General features: G+C 39.3%; 1 protein-coding gene across 3 annotated transcripts in view; it reads left to right on the forward strand.

Moving 5' to 3' along the window:
• Positions 1-22,779, forward strand: part of FAM13A (family with sequence similarity 13 member A) — a 264,125-nt gene that overhangs the window by 167,220 nt on the left and 74,126 nt on the right. Inside the window, exon 1 of one of the 3 annotated variants that reach the window (XM_023513356.1) lies at positions 4,101-4,378. The exons of 1 other annotated variant lie outside the window; for it this stretch is intronic. In XM_023513356.1, coding sequence (XP_023369124.1) covers positions 4,350-4,378 — 29 coding nt within the window. In that variant the 5' untranslated portion in view covers positions 4,101-4,349. Of the gene's footprint in view, positions 1-4,100; positions 4,379-22,779 lie in introns of those variants that run through there. One more of the 3 variants, XM_023513357.1, reaches the window with a different exon arrangement.

Consider the following 22,779-nt stretch of genomic DNA (forward strand, 5'->3'; position numbering starts at 1 on the left):
CCTTAATAGGTATAAGTAGCTGAACTCCAGAGTTAAACTGGGGTTAATTGGTGGAGAGTTCTAACCATCATATTAAAAGAATTGAGGTTTATGTAAGAGGTAGCGGGGAGCTATTGAAGTCTTTGAGCAGAAGAGTGAACAGATCACAAGCATCACAGAAAATCCACTCTAATAGTGAAAATTATGCTTTGGAGATAGGATAAAAGGAGGCAGAAAGAACATTTTGAAAGGTTATCCTAGGAGTGCAGGCGACCTAGGCTGACTGATGAAAGAGACAAGAGAGAGCAGCCAATAGATTTGGTTAAGGGGAAGAGAGGGGAGGGAGGAGAAAAGGTGACTCATGCTTGGAATCTGATTCCTAAAGAGAACAACAGCATCATCAAGAAAGGCCAGGAGGAGGAGAAGCTTGGAGATCGTATAATCATTGAGCACCTGTTATTGGCCAGGCACCATGCTGTGCGTGTTACATGTGTGACCTCATTCATTCCTCAGAGCAACCTCAGGGCTTTTAACAACCCACGCAAGTTTACATGGCCTGTCCATGGAATCAGGAGCCACTCCCCAAGGCTGGAGTTCCAGAGCCCGATTTATTGAATGCCTACAGGGGCAAAAGAGGAGGAAAGACAAAAGGAATGGAAGGAGAATGTTGACCAGATTTTGGCAAATCCCCACCAAAGATCCCAGAGAGCCAAAGACTTTCAGAAAAGTGAAGGTGGGTGTTTCAGAAAAGCTAAGACTAGGAGGGGATCTAAGCTAAAGCATTTAGATTTAGTGGTCAGGAGAGTATTGGTGGCCTTAGAAACAGTTTCAGAAAAGTGGAAGGCTCACATTCCGTCGGCTTGGCTGGAAGAGTGAGTGACTTTGAGGAAGTGGAAGCATGGTGGTAGGTTTGGCGGAAGTTTGTCAGCGGGAAGGAGGGAAACAGCACTGCAATTCCAGAGGACAGGACACCAAAGAAAATTTTTTAAGGCTGAGAGACACTCCAGTGCCTGCCAGAAGGGAGAAGAAACAGGCAGCAAGGGCTGGATCTCCTAAGATTCAGGAGAGACCAGGCTTCTTCCAGAAGGAGAAAATGATGACGCCCCGTACACCGATCAGTCCTGAGCCACTTGAGTTAGAGGACTCTGTCCTTGGAATGAGGACACTTTCTCCCAGACTAGGAGAAAGTTGAAAGGAATGAGGCAAGACATGTGTTGGGTTGGAGGTGGCGGGAGTAAACAGAGCAAGGAGACCAAAGGCCCTCGCTCATGTTTAATGATCTTGACCTTCTCCGTCAGTCAGGGAGGTGAAAGAATTATTAGTGACTGAGAGAGGTTCAGGTTTGTAGCACTGGAGAAGGTTTACAGCAGTTGCTGTGGGAATACAGTGAACAGCTAGTTAAAGATAATGATAAAGGTTGCAACACTGTATTGTGGTTCACGCTGAGGTTAAAGATCATGAATTTTTAATATAACTAGTTGCCAGGCTATGTGACTTTCTTTTGCAATGTTTAGCAGTCGGGCAATAGACCGTCCAGATGGCAGGATTTTTGTTTTTAAAGGGTACAGAAGCAGAGGGTCCTAGTGCACCTATTTTAGAAATAACTAAATGCTCAGGAGATCCAGGAATGTACCTTTTTTAACACACGTGCCAGCTGGTATGAGTGCAGGTCATCCTTTGCAGGCATTGCGCTGAGCAGAGGAGAGCGCTATAAGAAAAGGCAAAAGAATTGGGAGGGAGAGGGATTGGGGGTCAGGAGACAGGGAAGGGGCTCAGTGAGGAGGAAATGCAGCCAGGGAAATGCACTCGGAATATCAGTGTTTGAGAAATTAGAAGTGATGGGGGTCATGAATGTTGCTCCCACTCAGACTGTGAAGAATTGACAGGAGGTTGTCAGGAACAGAAATACTAAAGTAATTTAAGTAACCAAGGCAGTGGCTAACGGTAGAGCGAAGAGGCTGCAATTAGGTACAAGTTCGTAAGTGATCATCAAGTAATACTCAGGAAATACACCAAAAACACACAAAAAGGAGAAATTGTTGTAAAAGAGTTGAAAAGACATGTGATTACTGAGTTACAGTGAACTTTTAAGAAACCATTGACATTCTGACACAATTTGACATGCTAGAGGAACGTTGACCAAACGACTTAATTTATCAGGAAATATTTGTGAAGTCACACATAGAATATAAATAGTAGTTCATCTTAACATATTTCAAATGTATTGAGTATAAATCGAGTATAAATATGTATTTACATTTTTTTAATGCTGAGTCTTTTATTGTTGAACTTTTACATCTACGTTAGCCGGATAGTATTGATGTGTTCATAATATTCAGAAAAGATGAAATATTTTTGTCATTTGAATCTTAATTGTTTCCAAAAATATTTGTATTTTACAAGATATTTTTAAAATTCACATAGTATAGGGGCGGCACCTGTGGCTGAAAGGAGTAAGGTGCCAGCCCTATATGCTGGAGGTGGCAGGTTCAAACCCAACCCCGGCCAAAAACTGAAAAAAAAAAACATTCACATAAAATAGAGTCAGCAAAGAGTTCTTGATCAGACAAGAGATTTCCTGAATCCCATTTCTGTTCTGCCACTAAGTTTCCATGTAAATTTGAACAAATGACTTTATTTTTAATACCAAGCTTACTCGTTAATAAAATAGCTATCCGGATAGATAATCATGGTTTTCTACCCCAAGCAGTTATTTGAAGTGTCAAGCAGAAGTTAAAGGCACTTTGAAAAATAAGACTTATGTAAATATAGAGAACTAAGCTATTGTTACTGGAGAATAAATTAGAATTTGCAAATCTAGAATCAAAAGAATTTATCAACGGTTTCAATTTAAATAAGTTTTGGACTTCAATCAGCTGTCGTTTTAAAAGGGTGATTGTAGTTATTGATACTCAATCAGGATGTCTGAACATAGTTTCAGGATGACTAATCTATTTTTTAGAAACATGATGGGTGGTTTAGTCAGACAGTGACAATGTTTTTATTAGGTATAGCAAAGGAAAGCAGACACCTCACAATAGGACCTTGTGTTCCGATTCAGAATTGTGAGTACAAAATTCGGGAGAACTTCAGGGTAAGAGGATACCTTTTTGGAGCTGCGAGCCCTCACTATTTCTGAATGCGTGGACTCTGTTCTTTCTTTTTCTAAAAATGGTGAAGGGCGTTTGCTATGATTCTTTACAACTCTCACGATGTGGAAGAAATCTTACATAAATGTATTTCTCTTATTCTTACCATGTCTAAAATCCATAGGTTAGCAATTATGCTCCTAAAAATAGTAGTATTCCATCCTGAAGAAGAAACTGTCAGAAGGCATGACACTGAACAGGTTTCTAGAAGATGTTATGGCAAAACTGATTTTGTGTTACAAATAAAATAAAATAAAATCCTCCCTCCAAAATGCTGTTAGTGTTCATGAAAGAAAATGACTGGGTAAATAAACACATTCCATTTTATACGAATAAAAATGCAGAAAGAGTAAGTTGAAATAATTTCCGTGAGAGTGGACGCTTTGCCCTAAGGATTGGGGCAGGGGCTTAGGGGAAGCACCCTCGGAGGAGAAGCGGGAGCTACGTGCCCAGGGTGATATCACCAGTGACTGTAACCACCGCAGTGTCAACAACTATCAGCAGGAAATAAATGTGGCTAGGGCAAGTGTCTAGAAGCATGCTTTCCTTCTAGAAAAGTCTCCTGCCCTTCAAGGCTAGGGTTTGTTTGGGTTTTTTTGTTTTTGTTTTTGTTTTTGTTTTAAAGTTAGAAAGGGGACACAGGCTCTTGCCTTCTGCCACAGAAACCTTTAGTTTCGTGGGCAGTGTCTCTCCCTGACAAATGGGATTTCCCTGCTGGTAGTCTCTGTAACGTGGAGAAGCATGGGACTCTTCACTCTTGCTGCAATTACGGGTCGCTGGCCCCAGACTGACAGGCTTGTCTGTGGAACTGCTCAGACCAAAGTTTCAAGTTTCCAGAACTAGGCAAGCCCACTGGGGAGGAGGGGAGGGGGGCGGAGGGGGAGGGCGGGGGAGGAGGCGGAGGGGAGGAGTCCCTTTAGCGCCGCAGCAGCAGGCCCTCTGATTGGCTGGGCGGTTCAGCTGCTTCCCTGGAACAAAAGGTCAAAGTGGACTGCAGTGTAAATGTAGAGAAGCCGCGGATGAAATAGCATTGCCTGGAGAAGTTTGGAGGCTGAGAGCAGCGGTCCCCGGCCAAGTGCAGAGCGAGTAGTTTCTCCCGCGGCGAGGTGCAGCCTCATGCCCTGCGCCAGCTTGGCCACTGTAAGAAGGCGTTCACTGTACGGGCCACCAAATCTGTGGAGGAGACAGTTGTGAGATTCCTGTGCAAATCTGCGTGCAAGAATGGCTTGTGAAATCATGCCCCTGCAAAGGTAGTATTTATCCCTGTTTCGTTTTATTTTATTCTCTTCTGTATTTTGAATAGTATAAAGCCATATAACTTTGCCAATACGGCATCTTTTCGAAACGTGCTGCAGACCGTGGAAAGTCTGGTATCCAGAGTCTGGTCTCCCGTAAGACCAGAAAAATCTAAATATTATACTGCTCCTTTCCTGACAGTTTTGCCAATTTCTTTTCTTTTGCATTTATTATTTTCAGTTGTATCCTTCTTTGACTGGAAATGAATATAAGAAAATACTTTTGAAATCCAAAGAAAAACATAGATTGAGGACTATATTGAGTAGGTTGATAATAAAATGGAATCAGCTTTTTAGCAGTGTTTCCCTTAAGGCTATTTTAAAGGTGCTGATGGGCTGAAGACCTTTTGAAAATGCATCTTCGGATCCTTCCCTTCTGGAGTTAAGACCTAGGCAAGGATTTTCTGTCAATATGTACATTATAATAAATGAGAATAAAGGTTTGGGATAATATTTCCCCTTGTGTAATTCTAAATGCATTTATTACACAAATGGCATTTTTAAAAATGTCTATCTAAGAATAAGCACGAGGCTTTGGAGGATTTTGTTCATTAATAATTGTAATTTGGATTTCTGGGGTGAGAGGAGAGAGGGTTATACCAAAGCGGAGAAAGGTAAATTTAAACAAAGGGGCTTGTTCAACAAAACACTGTTGGTGAACTAATAAGTGAATAAAATGAATAATGTAGGCGTGGAGAAAGTCTCAGAGTTGTCCAAGGTCACATTTTATGACTTGTAAAATTAGTTTTGCTCTTCATAGCATCATATTTGAACTTTAACTGCTTTACGTGCAGTGGCATTTTAGTCCATATAAGTAGATCACTTAAGAAAATTACAGAGGGATTTATTAGTGAAAACGCTAAAAACATCAATAGAAATATGATTTATGGATTGAAAAATCTTGACAAAAACTAATTTCATTTCTAAAACCTATGCCACAAATATTTCACAATTCTGTTCATGTTTTAACAATAAGAATAGGTAAAAGAAATTATTTGTAAAATTTTCTTCTGCAGATACTTAACTGTGAGATAAACCAGTTTAGTCATTTTTCTTTCACTGTACTGACAAGTATACCATAATGGGAACTTGATGGAGGTATCCAAAGAATCCCTTTTCTAAAAATTAAGACTATAAAGGAACAGAACATGGTTTATGGATAGATCTAAGAATTTCCTGTATTAACTCAGTGAAAAGATCCACATGCTTGAAGCTTACAAGAGACAAAAACTAATGTGCACCTTTTGGAGTCTTGATTTGGTTTCTAAGTTTAAAGTTGGGGACCTTTGGGGGATTTCAAGCCAGCTGTACTCTAGATAAGAATATTGGCTATTACTAAACTCTATAGTAGCTACTTGATGGGATAGCAACTGTTAAGAAGAAAATAGGCATGTGTCCTGTTTAAACATTGTTTAGGCAGTTAAATTAATGAAAGCTAAAATAAAATCAGCATTTTTCCTAGGAATTAGTTTTCATTGTTTTGGCATTATTAATGAGCCTATTAGGAATAAGTCTAGGGATAATTTGAATTTTGCATCAGGAATTTGGAGTTGTAGCTTTTGTTTCTTGTATCACCACCCTTAAAGCTCTATTTTGTGCCTTCACTGCTGCAGTATTTCCCTACCTCTTAGAGTTTAATTTGATTGATTTCTCCGCAATCTTTACTTCGAGCCTGTGTCTACCTTTGATTATAAATCTCCTGAATGCAAGGACTAGGTTTGTGTTCTCTGCCTTGTGGATTTAAGCATTTATGCAGAAAACCTTCCTACTCTTATATAATTGTTCTTTCAATTCCAGTTCAGTATTTTTGGTTATTGATTTATGCGACTTTCATGGTCACGGTGATTATTGCCCATCACCCTACCCTTATTTTGCCTGAAACTGGAAGGTTACAGAGGCTCAGCAGTATTCATGAAACGAGGGCTTTCTACTGAGCAGAGGTCAATCCTTCTCATACTTTCAGTGCATGGGAATTACCTGGAGAATTTATTTTTAAAATCAATTCCTTCCTAGCTGGGTATGGTAGTTCATGCCTGTAAGGTTAACACTCTGGGAGGCCAAGGCAGGAGGATTGCTTGAATTCAGGGCTTCAAGACCAGCCTGAGCAAGAGTAAGAACCTGTCTTTACTAAAAATTGAAAAATTAGCTGGACATGGTGGCCAGCCCCAGTAGTCCCAGCTACTCAGCAGGCTGAGGGAGGTGGCTCGCTTCAACCTAGGAGTTAGAGATGCTGTGAACTAGGCTGACATTGTGGCACTCTAGCCTAGGTGACAGAGTGAGACTCTATCTCAAAAAAAAGAAAAAAATCAATTCCTTCCTGCCACCCGCCTTGCCTAGATTTACTGAATCAAATCTGGAGGTGGCTAGGAGAGTATCTGCATTTTAACAAGCTCCCTAAAAGAAAATCTGATACAGATGGTCTACACTTAGAGAGACACTGATCTAAGTTCTAGTTAATGGTGATAGTTTGTATAAAGCTAAGTGACAGCTGGTATACATAGGAATCTAACACTGTGCTACTCAACCTCCCCAAATGGAATATTTAATATCTTGACCTTAGGTGAAGTTCTGTGGTTTTTTTCATAATTGATGCTTTCATTTTTTAGATTCTCAGTTTTACCTATTAAAACAGAACATACTTACAACATTTTTAAATATTTTCCCTTTAAGTGAACATTATACTGCCAGTGATCTTAAGGTAATTAAATCCAGCTTTACTACACAGAGGTCGGTGAGGATACAGACACATTACCAGACAATTACGGGACCGTGCGGTGAATTCGGTAATACACAGTATGATTAGCATAATGACAGAGATGTGTATAGACGGACAATATTACCCTGTGTTTTATTCAGCCTCATGTAAGTGCATGATCTTATTAGAGGGCATGTTTGTACCCTTGTGTCTCCTTAACTTGTAATTTTCATAAATTACTTTTTAGCTTTTCTTAGAATATTGTGCAACTATGTAGAAACTATTTTGTTACTGCTAATCCACACCTGAGATCAGAATAACAGATGAGATTGAAAACTGAAAAAGAAATAAAATACTTTGGTCTCCTTTGATGTAGTGTGCCGTCTGTTCATTACTGAGTCTAATATGCAGGGTTTCCAGAACGGCATTAGCTGTTTAGAAACTCGCAATCTTTAGAAAAACTTTGCAGAGGCTGAATGTTTAAAATGTGACTCTCTGTGAAGTGCTCAGTTCATAATAGTTCCCTTCAGATGGCTTAAAGATGGGATCTTATTAACTCTTGAGATGGTTAAATTTTCCCAGATTTTTAAAAAATACTAAAGTATTTACATAGTGCTTCTTACAGTGAATGATGAAACCCAACACACTGTATAGCCTTAAATGGAGATTCTTATCATCTGAAGAAATCCTCCCAAAGAAATAAAATAATATCAGAAATAAAGGGAGAGACTATTTTAAATTAAAAATTGAAATAAGAGTTTTCTTGGGTGACTCAATTTACCTTTACTAATAAGATAGTATGTTTTATCAGATTTCAGGCTTAGTGTATACCTCAGGCTCTTTGCATGATTCATATTTCATTGGGTTCTTTCACCTTAGATACTTTGGGTCTTTGGGTAAAGATCTCTGTTGTGTAGAAGGACTTAAGATACAAAGTCTTAATGAGTCTTACATCTTTGACAAAATTCTCACCTTTTCACAGCAGTATTTTAATTTGCTAAGTGAACTTTCCAATAGCCACCAACTTAATTTGTATCCACAAAGGGTAGTGTTGAATGATTAATATGTAATAGATTCCTGTGGTTTGAGTTCATTGGCTTCTGCTTGTATGTGTTCACATTCTATTATTTACCAAAGTAAAAAGCCATGAGTGATGTCTATATAATTCTCTCTCCATCTAGCAAAATATGATACCTAATATGTTAACAAATATTCGTTTTATGATGGCAAAGTTCCTCATAATTCCAAATAGCCGTGGATTCTCTAAAAAGACTTAAAGCAATAGGGTTAATAAACTTGTATTAGTGATCCAGCTAAAGCGATCGTACTTCACTGATTAATCCAAAATTGCCCTGAAACTTATCTTCAGCAGAATTCATCTGGTCTAAGTACTGATCTTTGGCGTATCCTTTTGTGAACATGTAAATATTGATAACATGGGGGTGATGTGGTAGTTCACTGGGGAACAATGCAAAAAACCATGGTCTGGCCAGTGAGTCTTCAGTGTGGTGTTAGAGAGCCCTCTGCTGCTTGTGGAGGTGACACCTTTGGTGAAGTTTTAAGTCTGTGTTATTCCCTCCCTGTTGGCACTCTGATAGCACTCCTGGCACTGCCTCTCCTTCCACAAACACAGTCTGAGAGGGAGTTAAGAGCTTCCTGACTTCAAACCTGGGTTAGCACATAGGAGGTTGTGTGATTTTATCCGTCACCAAGATGGCCTGTATTTGGTAGTAGGAAGATGTCACCGAGAACTAATAAAATCAGGACTGACAGCTAACTAGCCAGATGAATTTGGACAGGTCATTTTCATCAAATGAGATGGTATCACCCAGTGTATTTTATAGGGGAAGTTTTAGGCTAAAGAGCATGATAGGGTTTTTTTGTAAATAATAACAGATCTACAGGTCTATTGATTTTCTTGGTTTATCATTCTTACCGTTGCAACACTTTTCCATCCTGTGAATGCCAGAGCACGAAACCCCGCCGAGGTGGTGCTGCATCATTACGTTACGTTTCATTGCATAAATATTGGAACGTGACCTCTGGAATGGGTTGTGGGAAGTGCTGTTGAAAATAGGATCGAACTGAATGTCTTGAAACTCTCAAAACTTTTTTGCCCTTTCTCCTGTGACACTTATGTTTGTATGTGATGATCAGAGTGAATTACCAAAGAAAATAGTTTGCACTGTATAAAGCCATTTTCATGTACTATGTACTCTTCTCAAAAGAATTAGAAATAACTTGTCTAATGGCTTTGATGAGAAAATTCACCAATTTAAAGCATACAATTCTATAGTTTTTAGTGTAGTCACAGAGTTGTGTGACCATCAATCTTAGAAGATTTTCATCTCACACACACAAAAAAAATCCTGTACTCTTCCCCTTTCAACTCTCAACCCCCATCCCACACTAAGCAACCTCTAACACACCGTTTCTATAGATTGGGTATTCTGGACTTTCCATATAAATGGGATAATATATGTCATCTTTCGTGACTAGTTTCCTTAGCATAAAGTTATCAAGTTTCATCTGTGTTAGCACATGTATCAGCATTTCATTACTTTTTTATGGCCCAGTAATATTCCTATTTATGAGTATAGACAGTCTCCAGGTTACAGACAACCCAACTTATAGTGTTCCATACTTACGAACGGGCTCCTAAGGCTCCAGTAAATAATTACATTAATAATTTGGAAACGAGTTTCTCCTGTGCATGTAAACAAACCCACACAGCAGAAGCTGCTGCTGCAGCATCTCAATGCTGACAGGTGGTGTCATTGTTCCGTGGTCACTTACACACAGCATCACTGTTGTTTTAATTATTCGATTTTATGAATCTGTGTCTACCCTTATGACCACACCTCCAAGGCGAAAGTCCACCACAAGTCCAGGTGAGCCTGCAGTGAAGGGAAAGTTGATTGCAATGAAAATGAATGTGGAAATAATTAAGCATTTGTTGAAAGGCCAGATGCCATTATTCATTGCAAAAGTGTTAGGCTATCGTTGTTCGACTGTCAGAACAATGTAAAGGATAAAGTGAGAATAACGGAACATGTGAAAGGCAGTGCGCCAGCGAAAGCATCAGCTATTACTAAGCAGCGTCATGGTTTCATTATTGAAATAGAAAGGTTATTATTGATTTGGCTAGAAGGTCAAAATAAGCATAACATTCCTTTTAGCCTAGCTTTGATGCAACGTTAGGTAAGTATTAACTGTTAATATTCTTTTTTGAAATTTCTATCTTCTACCTAAACTTTTTGTATGAGTTTATCTTTATGGTCTGTTTGAATTAAAAGAAAGCATGATAGTATCTATAACTTACTGCAATATAGGCTGTTATTATTACAGTATTACACTGTATTATTATTATTGCATTTGAGCCGTTATAGTATCATTATTATTGTATATATACTGTTCATCCAGGATCTGAGTTACACATACTACTCTGACCTAAAGATGTTCTCAAGAATGTATCTCGTCTGTAACTGGGGACCACCTATTTAGCAAATTCGGTTTATTCATTTATCAGTTGATGGATAGTTGGGTTATTTCCATCTTGCATCTATTTTAAATAATGCTATCATCAATATATGCAGAAATAACTTGAGAATTGTGAAAACACAGACTCCATTTTAGAGCCAAATGGATCCCTAGAGATAATCTAAGTCATCCTTCCATTTTCCAGATAACTAAACTCAAACCCCGTGAAACAAAATGACTTGCACAGTCCTGTGTACAGAAACAAAAGGAAAGCATTCCACATCCACAGTGGTGCCTACGTAACAGCCGTTTGTGCATGAAGGTGATCATGACATGTTCTTGAGATTAACTGTGGGCTTTTTTCCATTAGAAACTTGAGTAAAGAGTTTGTTGTTATCCAAAAGAGAAAAACCAGATAACTGGCAGAGGAAATTGAACTGACACTGTTCCCATTAGTACTGAGCTCTGATATGTAGACAGTGCATTAGAAACTAAAAGCGACTCTGGACAGGGCAGCCTAAAATTTTAGGAAAACAGTAGTTGCCCAGTAAATTCTTGTTGGATTAGAGACTGTAGAGCATTTAATGGTAACCTATCTGAAGACTATTCTCCACATAATTTCTACAGCTTTCCATGGAAACTAGAAGGAATTTTTTAAAGAGAAGACAGGGTCTTGCTCTGTCACCGAGACTGGAATGCAGTGGCATGATCATATCTCAAAGCAGACTCCAGAGGCCAGTGTAGTGGCTCACGCCTATAAGCCTGGTCCTCTGGGAGGCTGAGATGGGTGGATCGCTTGAGCTCGCTAGTTCCAGACCAGCCTGAGCAAGAGCAAGACACTGTCTCTGAAAGAATAGCCGGGCATGTGGCAGGCTGGGAGGCTGAGGCAAGAGGATCACTTGAGCCCAGGAGTTTGAGGTTGCTCGGAGAGTACAACACCACAGCTCTCTACCCAGGGTGACAGAATTAGACTCTGTCTCAACAACAACAACAACAAAAGCAGACTCTAACTCCTGGGCTTAAGGTAGCAATCCTCCTGGTCAACCTGAGCAGCTCGAACTGCAAATGTGTGCCGCCGTGTTTGGTCCTTTATCATTTTTACTTTTTTTTGAGACAGGGTCTTGCTATGTTGCCCAAGCTGGTCTTAAACTCCTGGCCTTAGGCAATTCTTCCACCCCAACCTGAGGACTATTCTTATATTTTTAAAAAATTACAAGTAATTTACTCACCCTTTATTATATAAGTATTTACTATAGTGCAAAGGGAAAACAATTTCAAAGACTACTTCTGTTTACATTGTTATAGCATTTGATATTTAGCCTGAGAAAGAAGAAAAAGCTTTTATTTCCCCAAATGCTATACCCATTAAGCCAATTTCAGAAGAATGAGATTTTTATTTTATATGTACATTAGATGGGCTGGTTTCCGCTTCCACTCTTTTTTCTGTCTTATATAGTGATGGAGAATAAAAGTCTGTATTGTAACCATCTGAAATCAGTTCTGTCTTATTGTATTTTAGTAATATGAAGTTTTATTCAAAAAAGTTGAATTCACCTTAGATTCTTTTAAAAGGGACTTGGATTCTTTTATTTCTAAGTAGCAACTTTGTATTGGGGGGATTGTTTTATCATAGATGCTAAGAAATAGTTGATAGATGGGGAGATAAACACACTTCCTTCAGTGGAAAATGTTAACAGCAATGTTATATTCACTCTTTAGTAATTTTTTTTTTTTAACAGAGGTAGCCCGTAGCCAGATTTCTAATGAACACTGCAGAGTTCCTAGATTGTAATAAACATTTTGATACACTGAAGGAAATCATGACTAGTTCATTTTAATGCATAAAAATAGAAGATGAACTTTGTTTTGACCAAGTATACATGAGTATACATTAAAAATTCTAAATGACTCTCTTTGGATCCATGCCCTTTTCTTATCAAAAGATTTGCCTACATTTCAAATTTGAAAGTCTTCCAAATTGAAAAACACAATGGTGAGGTGAGCTCTCAAATCAATTTGATTTCTGATACCAGTATCAGAATATCGATTTGTGGTATTATTACTGAACAGGCAAATACTGGGCTCCAGAAGCAGAAGTCAAGTGTACTACATTATAACCTTGGCACACATTAGCCCACAGCCAGGTATGGACATTGAGTTTAGTTCTTGCATGAGAAAGACATGTTATGGGAAATAGTGGGAGCCTAGGGTGGTAAAAACAAGACAGGTGGGAGCCTCAGAAATTGATTTTTAAAATTAAGGTACCTCAGTAAAGACATAAAGATCATGGAGGAAGGGAGTTAATAAATACATTTTATAAAACTTGTAAGGACTGGGGTCGGAAAAGCAGATATACTTAGATCACAGTAAATATATGGAACTAAAAGACAAGAAAAAATTAAGAAGGTTTTAGAAAAAGCATAAGATAATAAATATATCACTATTTTACAGTCAGCAAAATAATGATGGAAAAACTATAACTTCATTGTCAAGGTTAAAATAACCCTTGAGCCAGGCACAGAGGCTCACATGTGATCCTACCCTCTGGGAGGCCAAGGCAGGAGGATCACTCGAGGCCAGGAGTTTGAGACCAGCCTGAGTAAGAGAGAGAGTCCATCTTTACAAAAAATAGAGCAATTAGCCAGGCATGGTGGCAAGTCCCAGCTACTTGGGAGGCTGAGGCGTGAGAATTGCTTGAGCCCAGGAGTTTGAGGTTGCTGTGAGCTATGATGATGCCACTCAACTGTAGCCTGGGTGACAGAGTGAAATCCTATCTCAAAAATGAAATAAAATAATCCTTGAAGTTAAAATTAGAAACCAAATGTTAGCCAGAGTAGACCATTGATAGACTGTGTTGTGTTTTCGTAAGTGACTCTCCTTCATTTTCAACTCTTTGACGTAAAAACTCTGAAAACTCTTTCTCCAGCATCATCTAATGCTGCAGTGTGTGGGTCACTCTTGCAACCCAGCACTGAACTCCCTCAGTGATCATACCAGCCAAGCCCTTGGTTCCCCGTGCTGCTGAAGTACATTTTATCCTTCATTAGAAGTTATCCTCCTATCCGTTATCTTTCTCCCCAAACTGCTTACGTGACTCTCAAAATGCATTCCATGTGGTTTAACTCCCTGAACCTCACCTCACCAGCCAGACTGCACGGAGCTTCAGAGTGTGAGGGCCGGAGCTCTGACTTCAAACAGGCGTGACCTCCGATCTCTGTCCTGCCTTCCTCTATCTATACCCTTCAACCAGTTAATTAACCTTTGTAAAACTTGTTTTTCCCATCTGAAAAATCTGATTAGTAATATCTTCCTCAGTGTGTCTTTGAGGAATAAATGAGATAATACATATAAATTCTTACCACAAAACCTGGCTGATTATGAAGAGCTTTTAATCAATGGTCGTATATATGCCATTTGTGTAATAATTACCAAATTTCAAGTTTCCATTTCTCTGCTCACTTGTAAGTTCTATGAGAGTTGGGACCATATTTTACTGGCCTGTATATCTCTATCCCTTATCATGGATTCTAATCAGTAATGTACACTCAATAAAATATTTGCTGAATGGACACTTGCCCGTGGTTGTAGAAGCTCCCAAAGCCTGAGCATAAATTGACATCAAACCGTCATCCACTCTCCACTTGCTTCTCATCATCTAAAACCAGTGTAAAATCATGGCAGTGCCAGAGTCAAGTCCTTGGCCCTCTGTCCTGTGTGGGACTCCTTTGGCAGAGACAAGGTTTCTCAGAGGGAGGATGACAGTAATTTGCACCAGCTCCTGCACGTCTTCATCTCCCTCAAGAATTCTACATTCAGAGTTAACAGTTCGGAAAATCATATATCTGCTAAATCAAAACTATATTAACAGCCCATTAAGAAATTTGTAATAAGGGTAATTATTGAAAGAAGTTGGCAGACATAATTTGCTATTTCCTTCTTCCCTTCCGCAGGTCTCCCTATATTCTTTTGATTTTGTTTCAGTATTAAACATTTGAAAATATGATAACTTATTAATGTTCTAATAATATTTTCTCATCAACTAATTTCAACCCTCCAAAAGAAAGTGTTACTGAATTTTGTGTTCTAAATTACTGCCTCCCTAAGGCGTTTGACATCTGTTACAATGACACATAACTGCTTTCTGAACAAGATCTCAAAGACTAATGAAAGCTTTCATATGCCTTGAAGATAGTTTCAGGACTAAACCCAAAATTTCTTTAAGCCCCAAACTACCTTTGGGTTTGCAGTAAGGTGAAATAATTTTCTTTTCCTGCTCTCGAGCCAGAACAAACAGCTACAGTGTGTGGCAAGGCCCTATTCAAACATTATCTTGCCTGAACATGTTCTTTTCTGGGTTCTCTGTACACCACAGAGTACAGTGTTTACATTATAGGCATAATGACAGAACTCCCACCTATAATTGTGCAGTTGGAGAAAAGGAATTATTTTCTTTGAGTAAGGATGGGCAGAAACCCATCGCACAATTTCAATTCCATTAAGTTTTGAATAGAAGGGAACACGATAATTTTAAATAACCAACATATAGAAAACTGAGAATGCTTCTAGTTGGCCAAATCTGTTTTACAAATTATAAACAGTGTATGATTTTTAAAACATTTGACCAAGGAATAGTATTGGCATTCAGCAGAACCTTGAGGATACTGATTTTATTCAGTAGCCATTTACTAAGCACAGGTAGTGTCCCAGGTCCCCAGCTAGGTGCTGGTGTCACAAAAATAAAGACAACTCTGGAAGTGAGGCCGGATCCAAATCTGTGGGTTTCATTGTCTTGTGCCGAGCACTCAGTTACAGCTGTGAACAGAGTGTCTCGGGGCCTGGGGAAAGAAGCCGCTCCCTCTCCAGGGTGCTGGAGCTGACTGCCCAGAGTAGATGACACTTGAGCTGAGAACTGAAGTATTTCCCAGGCAGAGAGAGGCGGAGGAAGTGTTTAAGATAGAGGGAACAGCATGTACAAACTGAGAGAGATTAAGAAGTGCAGTGAGAGGTCTAACGAGGCATGTTGGGTTGAGATCGGAGTGACTTCGTGTGCCAGGTTTAAGACATTGAGATTTTATGCCAAATGCAGTGTGGAAGTAGGAGAGGCGAAGGATGAACTGGTCTGGATAGCAAGGGGACAGAGTATTGTCCCCTGGAAAGAATGATGCAGGAGAAATGGGAAGGAAGAGCAGATTCAAGGCATGTGTCTCTGTCTTTTGTTTTTTTGAGATAGAATCCATGCACTTTGATGATTGACCAAATAAGAGGGTAAGGGATTGTCTTAGTCTATTTTGTGCGCTGTCGTAACAGAATGCCATAGACCAAGGAATTTATAATGAACAAAGATTTATTTCTTAACAGTTCTGTAGGCTGGGAGGTCCAAGGTCAAAGGTCCCACATCTGGCAAGGGCCTTCTTGCTTCGTCATCTTGCTGGCTTCCCATGGAGGGTGGAAGGGCAGAGAGGGAAAGGAGGGGGTTGAAAAGGGATCAAACTCATCCTTTACCAGAAACTGCTCCTGCAATAACAGCATTAATTGCCTCTTTAAGGTTCCATCACTGTTACAGTACATGAATTTAGGGGGACACATTCAAACCGAAGCAGGGATAAGCTACCTTAAGGAAAGCGGTAGGCGTGTTGATGTGCTCTGAGTCCTGTAACAGGAAGACTCTGTCCTGTGACTTCTAAATGTGTCTCAGCCCAGGACCCCCTGAGAAGTGCAGTGTCAATCGTTCGACAGGCAGGCATGGTCGCACCCCGCCTTCTAACTGTAGAGAGGGATGCAAAAGAAATGCAAGTTAAAGCAGCTCATCCCCCCCGCCTTGCTTAAGAAGGCTCTTCCTCTTCCCCCACACGTCCACACCCTCACCCCAACCCGTTTCGTAGACCCTGCAAGCTGCTCATCAGAAGGGCATTTGAGCTGGGACAAGCTGGGGGGCAGGATCAAAATAGAATGAGAGGATTGTTGGTTTCGTGTAAGGATAATAGTACTTTGATTCCAGAAGACAGAATAGGAGCTAAAGAACGTTACAATCCTAGAGTAAGGAGGAACCCACAAAGGCCAGTCTCATGTAAAAGGGTCTGTTTCATTGTGTCCCTTAGGATGCCGGCCTGTGGTGCCACCAGAGAAAGAATATTTAAAAGAGATTTAAAAATACTCTTATCAGCCTCCATGGCCTTCCAGAACTACGTCGTCATGCCCACTGCTGGGCGTATCTGGGCTCGTTTTCTTTTCTTTGCCATCCAGACTCAACAAAATCTGTACTCCTTTGGCTCAGAGCTGATACTGGCAGTAAGGCAGAGAAGGAAAGAGTGTTTTCTCTCTGTCCTGCGATAACGTCCATCTTAATGCAACAGCACTGACTTCAGTGCATTATGTGTCTAGCAGGAAAGGAGGGAAGTATTTACCACAGTGTTTCAGAACAGTGTTTTCAACTCTGCATCCAGACCTGTTAGTGGTCATGAAGCCAACGTAGCAAATTGTGACCAGTAGTAATAAATAGAAAATACACACACACACACACAAGAATTATGTGGAATCTGTGTCTATCTTACACATACACGTGTACTATCAGTGATGTAAAACGAGCTCCTCTCTGAATCGTCCTCAGACTGTTTAAGACCCTGTACCTGGACTGTGTCTGAGGATAGCGCATTTGAATGAGGGGTCAAATGAATTTTGAATACAGGCCTAGAAACCAGATCCCCAGGTCATTATGGAAAATGGATCCTAGTCTTACCGTTCCTGCAAATGAACTTCAGAGCACAACCTTTTTGTAAGGTAGAGACATACCTTTGTTAGGCGGGTTCTTATTTCTGAATTTGTAAAAAAAAAAAAATACTTTTTAGCAGATGTCTTAGTTTTCTAGAGCTGTTGACAGTTATAGCCGCAAACACTTGGCTCTGAAAACTCTCATATTTGTTTTCCAAAAACTGACAGGGAAATTTTATTTCGTGTTCTTGAATGGGGCCAAACCAAAAATCTAAGCAGCAGAATACTGCGCTTTCTAGTTGGTGTCCCCCCGGTTAACGCCTGAGGCTGTGCATAAATCGAAAATGCTGAAGGTGGCACCTTACGCTTTGAGAGGAAGGAAGGAAGGGAGAGTGGAGCTAACTTTACTATCTCCTCACTTTCCGGGAAAAGTCACCTAAAATAATCCCTCCCCTTAACGTGCTCTGCAGCAAGTGAGGGAAAAGTCTGAGTTCCTGAAAAAATGTTAGGACTTTGCCTTCCCGTGTCACTCACTCCCTCTGCCTCTTCTCCTCTTTGTTCTTGGTTTTTAAGTCCCCATGGATGGTGTTTGCTAGTTTCTTCCAGGAATGGAACCGAATTCTTAGCATTTGCTTGTTTTTCTGTACTTTTTCAGTTCTTAAGGAACACTTGCAAACTACTCTTTCTATCTCCAGTCATTTTAACATGTATCTCACGTGGGTAACATGCAAATTACGTTAAATTGGAGGGTAGCTAGTCACATTAACCAATTAGAAAGCTGAACTAATTGGGACGTTTATCAGGACAGTTGAAAGAGGAAGCGAATGAATTGGCGGTGTGATGGAGCAGTGGAGACCCATTCTGAGCACCTCATTCTGGGAATTCTCCCAACAGTATCGGGTTTCCCTAGATAGAGAAACGCCATGATTTCGTTTTGCTTGCTGTGTAATTAGAACAATAGGCATGGCACTCTGGGCTTCAGTTTAGAAATTCGTGCAACTTGCGAAGAGACTGACCCTCTATGTGTCGTTTATTTCAATGCATTTACCAATGTTGAGCCATGTTTTAAAAAGTTGGCTAGAAAGCTGCCCAAACTGTAAGTTACTGTCATTCTCGTTTGCAGCTTCTTAGATTTCCACTGGTATTTGGGTCTGTTTGATAAATGTTTTTCCCACAGGCAGTTGTTTTGAGAATAGTACCACGTAGCGGAGGACACTAAGCCCTTAATTGCATGTCCTAAGTGAGGTGATTGGACAAATCTCGGGTATGTTTGAATTTAAAAAAAAAAAAAAATCAACTAATTGGCTGCTTAAGCTTGACCAGTATTCAGCGTCAACAAATAGAAAATAATTAAAACGTGGGGTTGTCACTGGTAACCAAGGAAGAAATAGAGTGAATTGTAAGTTGTTACAGTTTGCTGTCGCCTTGGTTTCACGGCCCACACTCCCTTCTCCCTTCATAGTCTGTGTGCCTGCTTTTAAAATTAGAAGTGAATCAGAATTTTGAATTTAGGAAAAAATTATGACCAACTATGTTCAATTTAAAATTTAGGCAAAATTATTTAATATCATTGGATATGACTGAGATTGTCACAAAACCAGGAACAGGTAGACATAACCTCTATCAATAGATAGGTTAGAGCCTGTGCTGATGGTATGGGACCTGTTTGCACAGCCATGTGAAAGGGATCATCTTTTCAAATGTGTTGCATTCTGATTTGTAAATTTCGTGGAAAAGTTTATTTTCTTGGTTTTATTTGGAAGAATTGTCCTTTGCCATTTTTTTCTTAAAATTCAGTGCATTAAATTGATTGTAGAAATTAATTAGCTTAATTGATTTGAAAGTGATGCTTTTGCATTGAATTTACACCTTTGCCAATATTATATTATTACACTCCAGGGAATGGTATTTTTAGGAAAGGAAAGGGAGAAATAGGCTTTTAAAACAAAAATTGATTTGTTTACCCTCATTTTCTTTTCTAATGATATTGCTCTCCTTGGGTACCCAGCATGGATTGCCACCCCGTGGTCTGCTGATTATTGACTAAATGTAATATTGAGCCTGTTTCATTTTACTTAAACTTCAGGGCTTACATTTTCTTTTGTAGAATACTTAAAACTGATTAAAGTTCAGAAACGTAGCCAAATTAAGAATTTATCTTTTACTGACAAATTTATTTTGTGCACAGGCAGCCTAAAAAAGGTTTGCTTACGATTGAAAACTTATGTTTCTACCAAGAGACATTCTTGATTTGGTGGCAGTATATTTTAATAAATTAACAGCCTGATAAGTGCTGTCAGGCGTAATACATTGTGAATGGACTTTGACTAAGGTGATGAAGAGTTGCTATAACCCGAAGCATGACAAGTCAGAACCTTATAATCCACAAGATGTTGTGGCTGCTGGACTGCAGAATGGCCAGCGAATGGGTTTTCTTCCCTAGCCTTGTCATCTCACTGGACTTCCTGAGGCAAGGTCTCTGTCACCCAGGGTATAGGGAGTACAGTGACCAATCATAGCTTGCTGTAACCTCAAACTTTGGGCTCAAGTAATCCTCCCATCTCAGCTTCCAAGTAGCTGGGCCTGCAGGCACATCAATAGGCAAATGCTACCATGCCTGGCTAATTTTTTAAAAGTCCTAATTATATTTTTTGTAGAGACAAGGATCTCTATACATTGCCCAGGCTGGTCTTAAACTCCTGGCCTCAAAGGATCCTCCCATCTTGACCTCCCAAAGTGCTGGGATTATAGGTGTAAGCCATTGCACTTGGTCCTCACCATACTTTGATAAGTTATAGGCAGACACTATACAACAAAAATGAACTAACATGTAATACAGTAATTTACACATCACTAGCCGTGTCATTTAGGTGAGTTATGTCCATTTTGAGCCTGCTTTTCTCATCTGAATAAGAGAGGGAGCAAAAGACATACCAGAAAGATATTGTGAGGATCTAAATGAGCTTAACGTAGGGCCTGGGGTAGTGTGTAGACCTGGGGTAGTGTGTAGACCTGGGGTAGTGTGTGGCCCTCAGTCATAACTGATAATACGTGTGTGAGGGAAAGAAGGATAGATTTTGATTGCCCTTGTTTGCTGTAAGGAAATTTAGCACACACGCACACAAAAACCTGAGCCAGGACACACAAATGTCCATGCATAGAGCTTTTGCCCCATTTAAATCATCTCCCAAAAGCACTTTAACAAACCAAGCATATTGTTAAATTGAATGTACCTCAAAGTACATCATCATAAGCATGTCAATATTTTTTCTAGTTTGTTACAGGTTAGAATTAAGGATCTCTTACAGGCAAAGAAAGTATTTAGCACATCACCAATTTTACAATACATGATGGTCTTTCCTATAATAACAAAATTGTTACAGGTTTTAGTGGTAGCTTTTTTGACACAATGTTGGTTGTAATTAGTACTTTTGACACCAATTCCTTGACTGGGAAAGAAAACCAATTCTAACATTTTTATAATTTGTTAAGTAATTTCTAGGAATACCTCGATGTCAAATGTGTAAGCTACTTGTGTCAGGTTGACTTAAAGCTGTCACCTCCTGTGGTAACACTGCTCCAGGTGGCTTCTTCCCAGGACACCTGGACACTTCCCTGGTGTTACCTGTAATTCTTCGACTCTACATCCTGACGCTACCAGCTTTGACCTCAGCTGATCCACATTAGAGTGCATAATAAAGCTATGCGTCACTTACCCCTCAGATGGAAAGAATTAACACATTTAATTATAAACATTAAAATATTTGGCAACATGGACACTAGGACACCTGAGTGATGTTGAAATTGGAAACTGAGATCACGGGAGAATGGAACATAGTACATCATATTTTATGGGATGATCCATATTCCATCTAGAATGGTAAGATGTTTTCAACTTCCAAGACAGATTTTTTTGGTTGTGTATTTTACACTATCGTTCTGTCATCACATTTTATTGACTGCCAGTTTAATATTATCAATGGAAGCCAATGTTTCTCTTTTTATCTTACTTAATACTTAATACTTAAGAAAACAAAAAAATCAAAAAAAGAAAAAGAACACTGAAGTTAACTATTTACTTTCCCAAATGCTGAAAGGTGGTGTACACCCCAGCTGGTGTACAAGAGTAACCGTAGGGACACAAGAAGAAAACATTAGAGCTTCTTTTTCATTTTATCTAATACTTTATCTTTCTACGTTTATCTGTTCAATGATGCACGTAACTCACACAGATATACACGTCAGTCATATGTGAGGAGAGGAGAGACCAAAAAGCAAATTTTATAAGAACACATAACTTTAAAAGTTCAAAGACCACTCCCAAGGACACCAAAGGGGAGAGATTCATACTTTGAGGTCCTTTATTAGGGAAAAAATTGTGTTCAAGAAAAAATATTCCATTACAAGATATATTTTATATTTTTTAAATTGAATTCCATTATATTAAGCTTCACGTTGTTTCTGTGTTATTTGAGGAGCTTAAACTATGTTTATGATTTTTTTCTGTGCCCTTTCGTGTTATCCACAGTAGGTGACACTTGTAGAATCACTACAGAAGAAGAAAGAAAACAGGAGTGCTGGGTTGTTTTCTGATGTGCTCTCCATTGCTGGAGAGTCATTCCTGAAGTGACTTAGACTTAACCATAATATTTTGTTGGTTGTTTCTTATTTTTGTCATCATGTTGATAAGCTGTAATTAACTTTGTCAATAAATGAGTATGTAATTTTTTTTATTAAATCATAGCTGTGTACATTATTGCAATCATGGGGTACAATGTGCTGGTTTTATACATAATTTGAAATGTGTTCATCAAACTGGTTAACATAGCCTTCATGGCATTTTCTTAGTTATTGTGTTAGGACATTTATATTCTGCACCTAGTAAATTTAACATGTACCCTTGTAAAATGCACCATAGGTGTGGTCCCACCAATTACTCTCCCTCCGCCCATCCTCCCCCCTCCTCACCCCTCCCTCTCCCCTTTCCCCTTATTCTTGGGCTATAATTGGGTTATAGCTTTCATAAGAAAGCTATAAATTGTTTCATAGTAAGACCGAGCACATTGGATACTTTTTCTTCCATTCTTGAGATACTTTGCTAAGATGAATATTCCAGCTCCATCCACGTAAACATGTAAGCAGTAAGGTCTCCATCTTTCTTTAAGGCTGCATAATATTCCGTGGTGAACATATACCACAATGATAAATGAGTATGTAATCATTGTAAGGGTTTATGTGTAATATATGAATACTTGAATAGGGGCTTATAGAATAAGATTGTAAAAAGCTTTCTCTTGAAAGTGTGCCTGAATTACTTTTGCCTGAGGCTAATCTTGAAAGTAGATTGATCTCCTTTAAAAAAGTGATTGATCTTGGCTAGATCCACGGTTTTACTGACCTTACTCCATCATGAGATTGGCTCTAAGGTGTCACAATAAAATCTGTGACAAGTAGAACAGTTTTAGTAAAACTC

This window comes from Otolemur garnettii, unplaced genomic scaffold, assembly GCF_000181295.1.
Source record: "Otolemur garnettii isolate 467f Iridium unplaced genomic scaffold, OtoGar3 scaffold00039, whole genome shotgun sequence".
NCBI classification, from domain to species: Eukaryota; Metazoa; Chordata; class Mammalia; order Primates; family Galagidae; genus Otolemur; species Otolemur garnettii.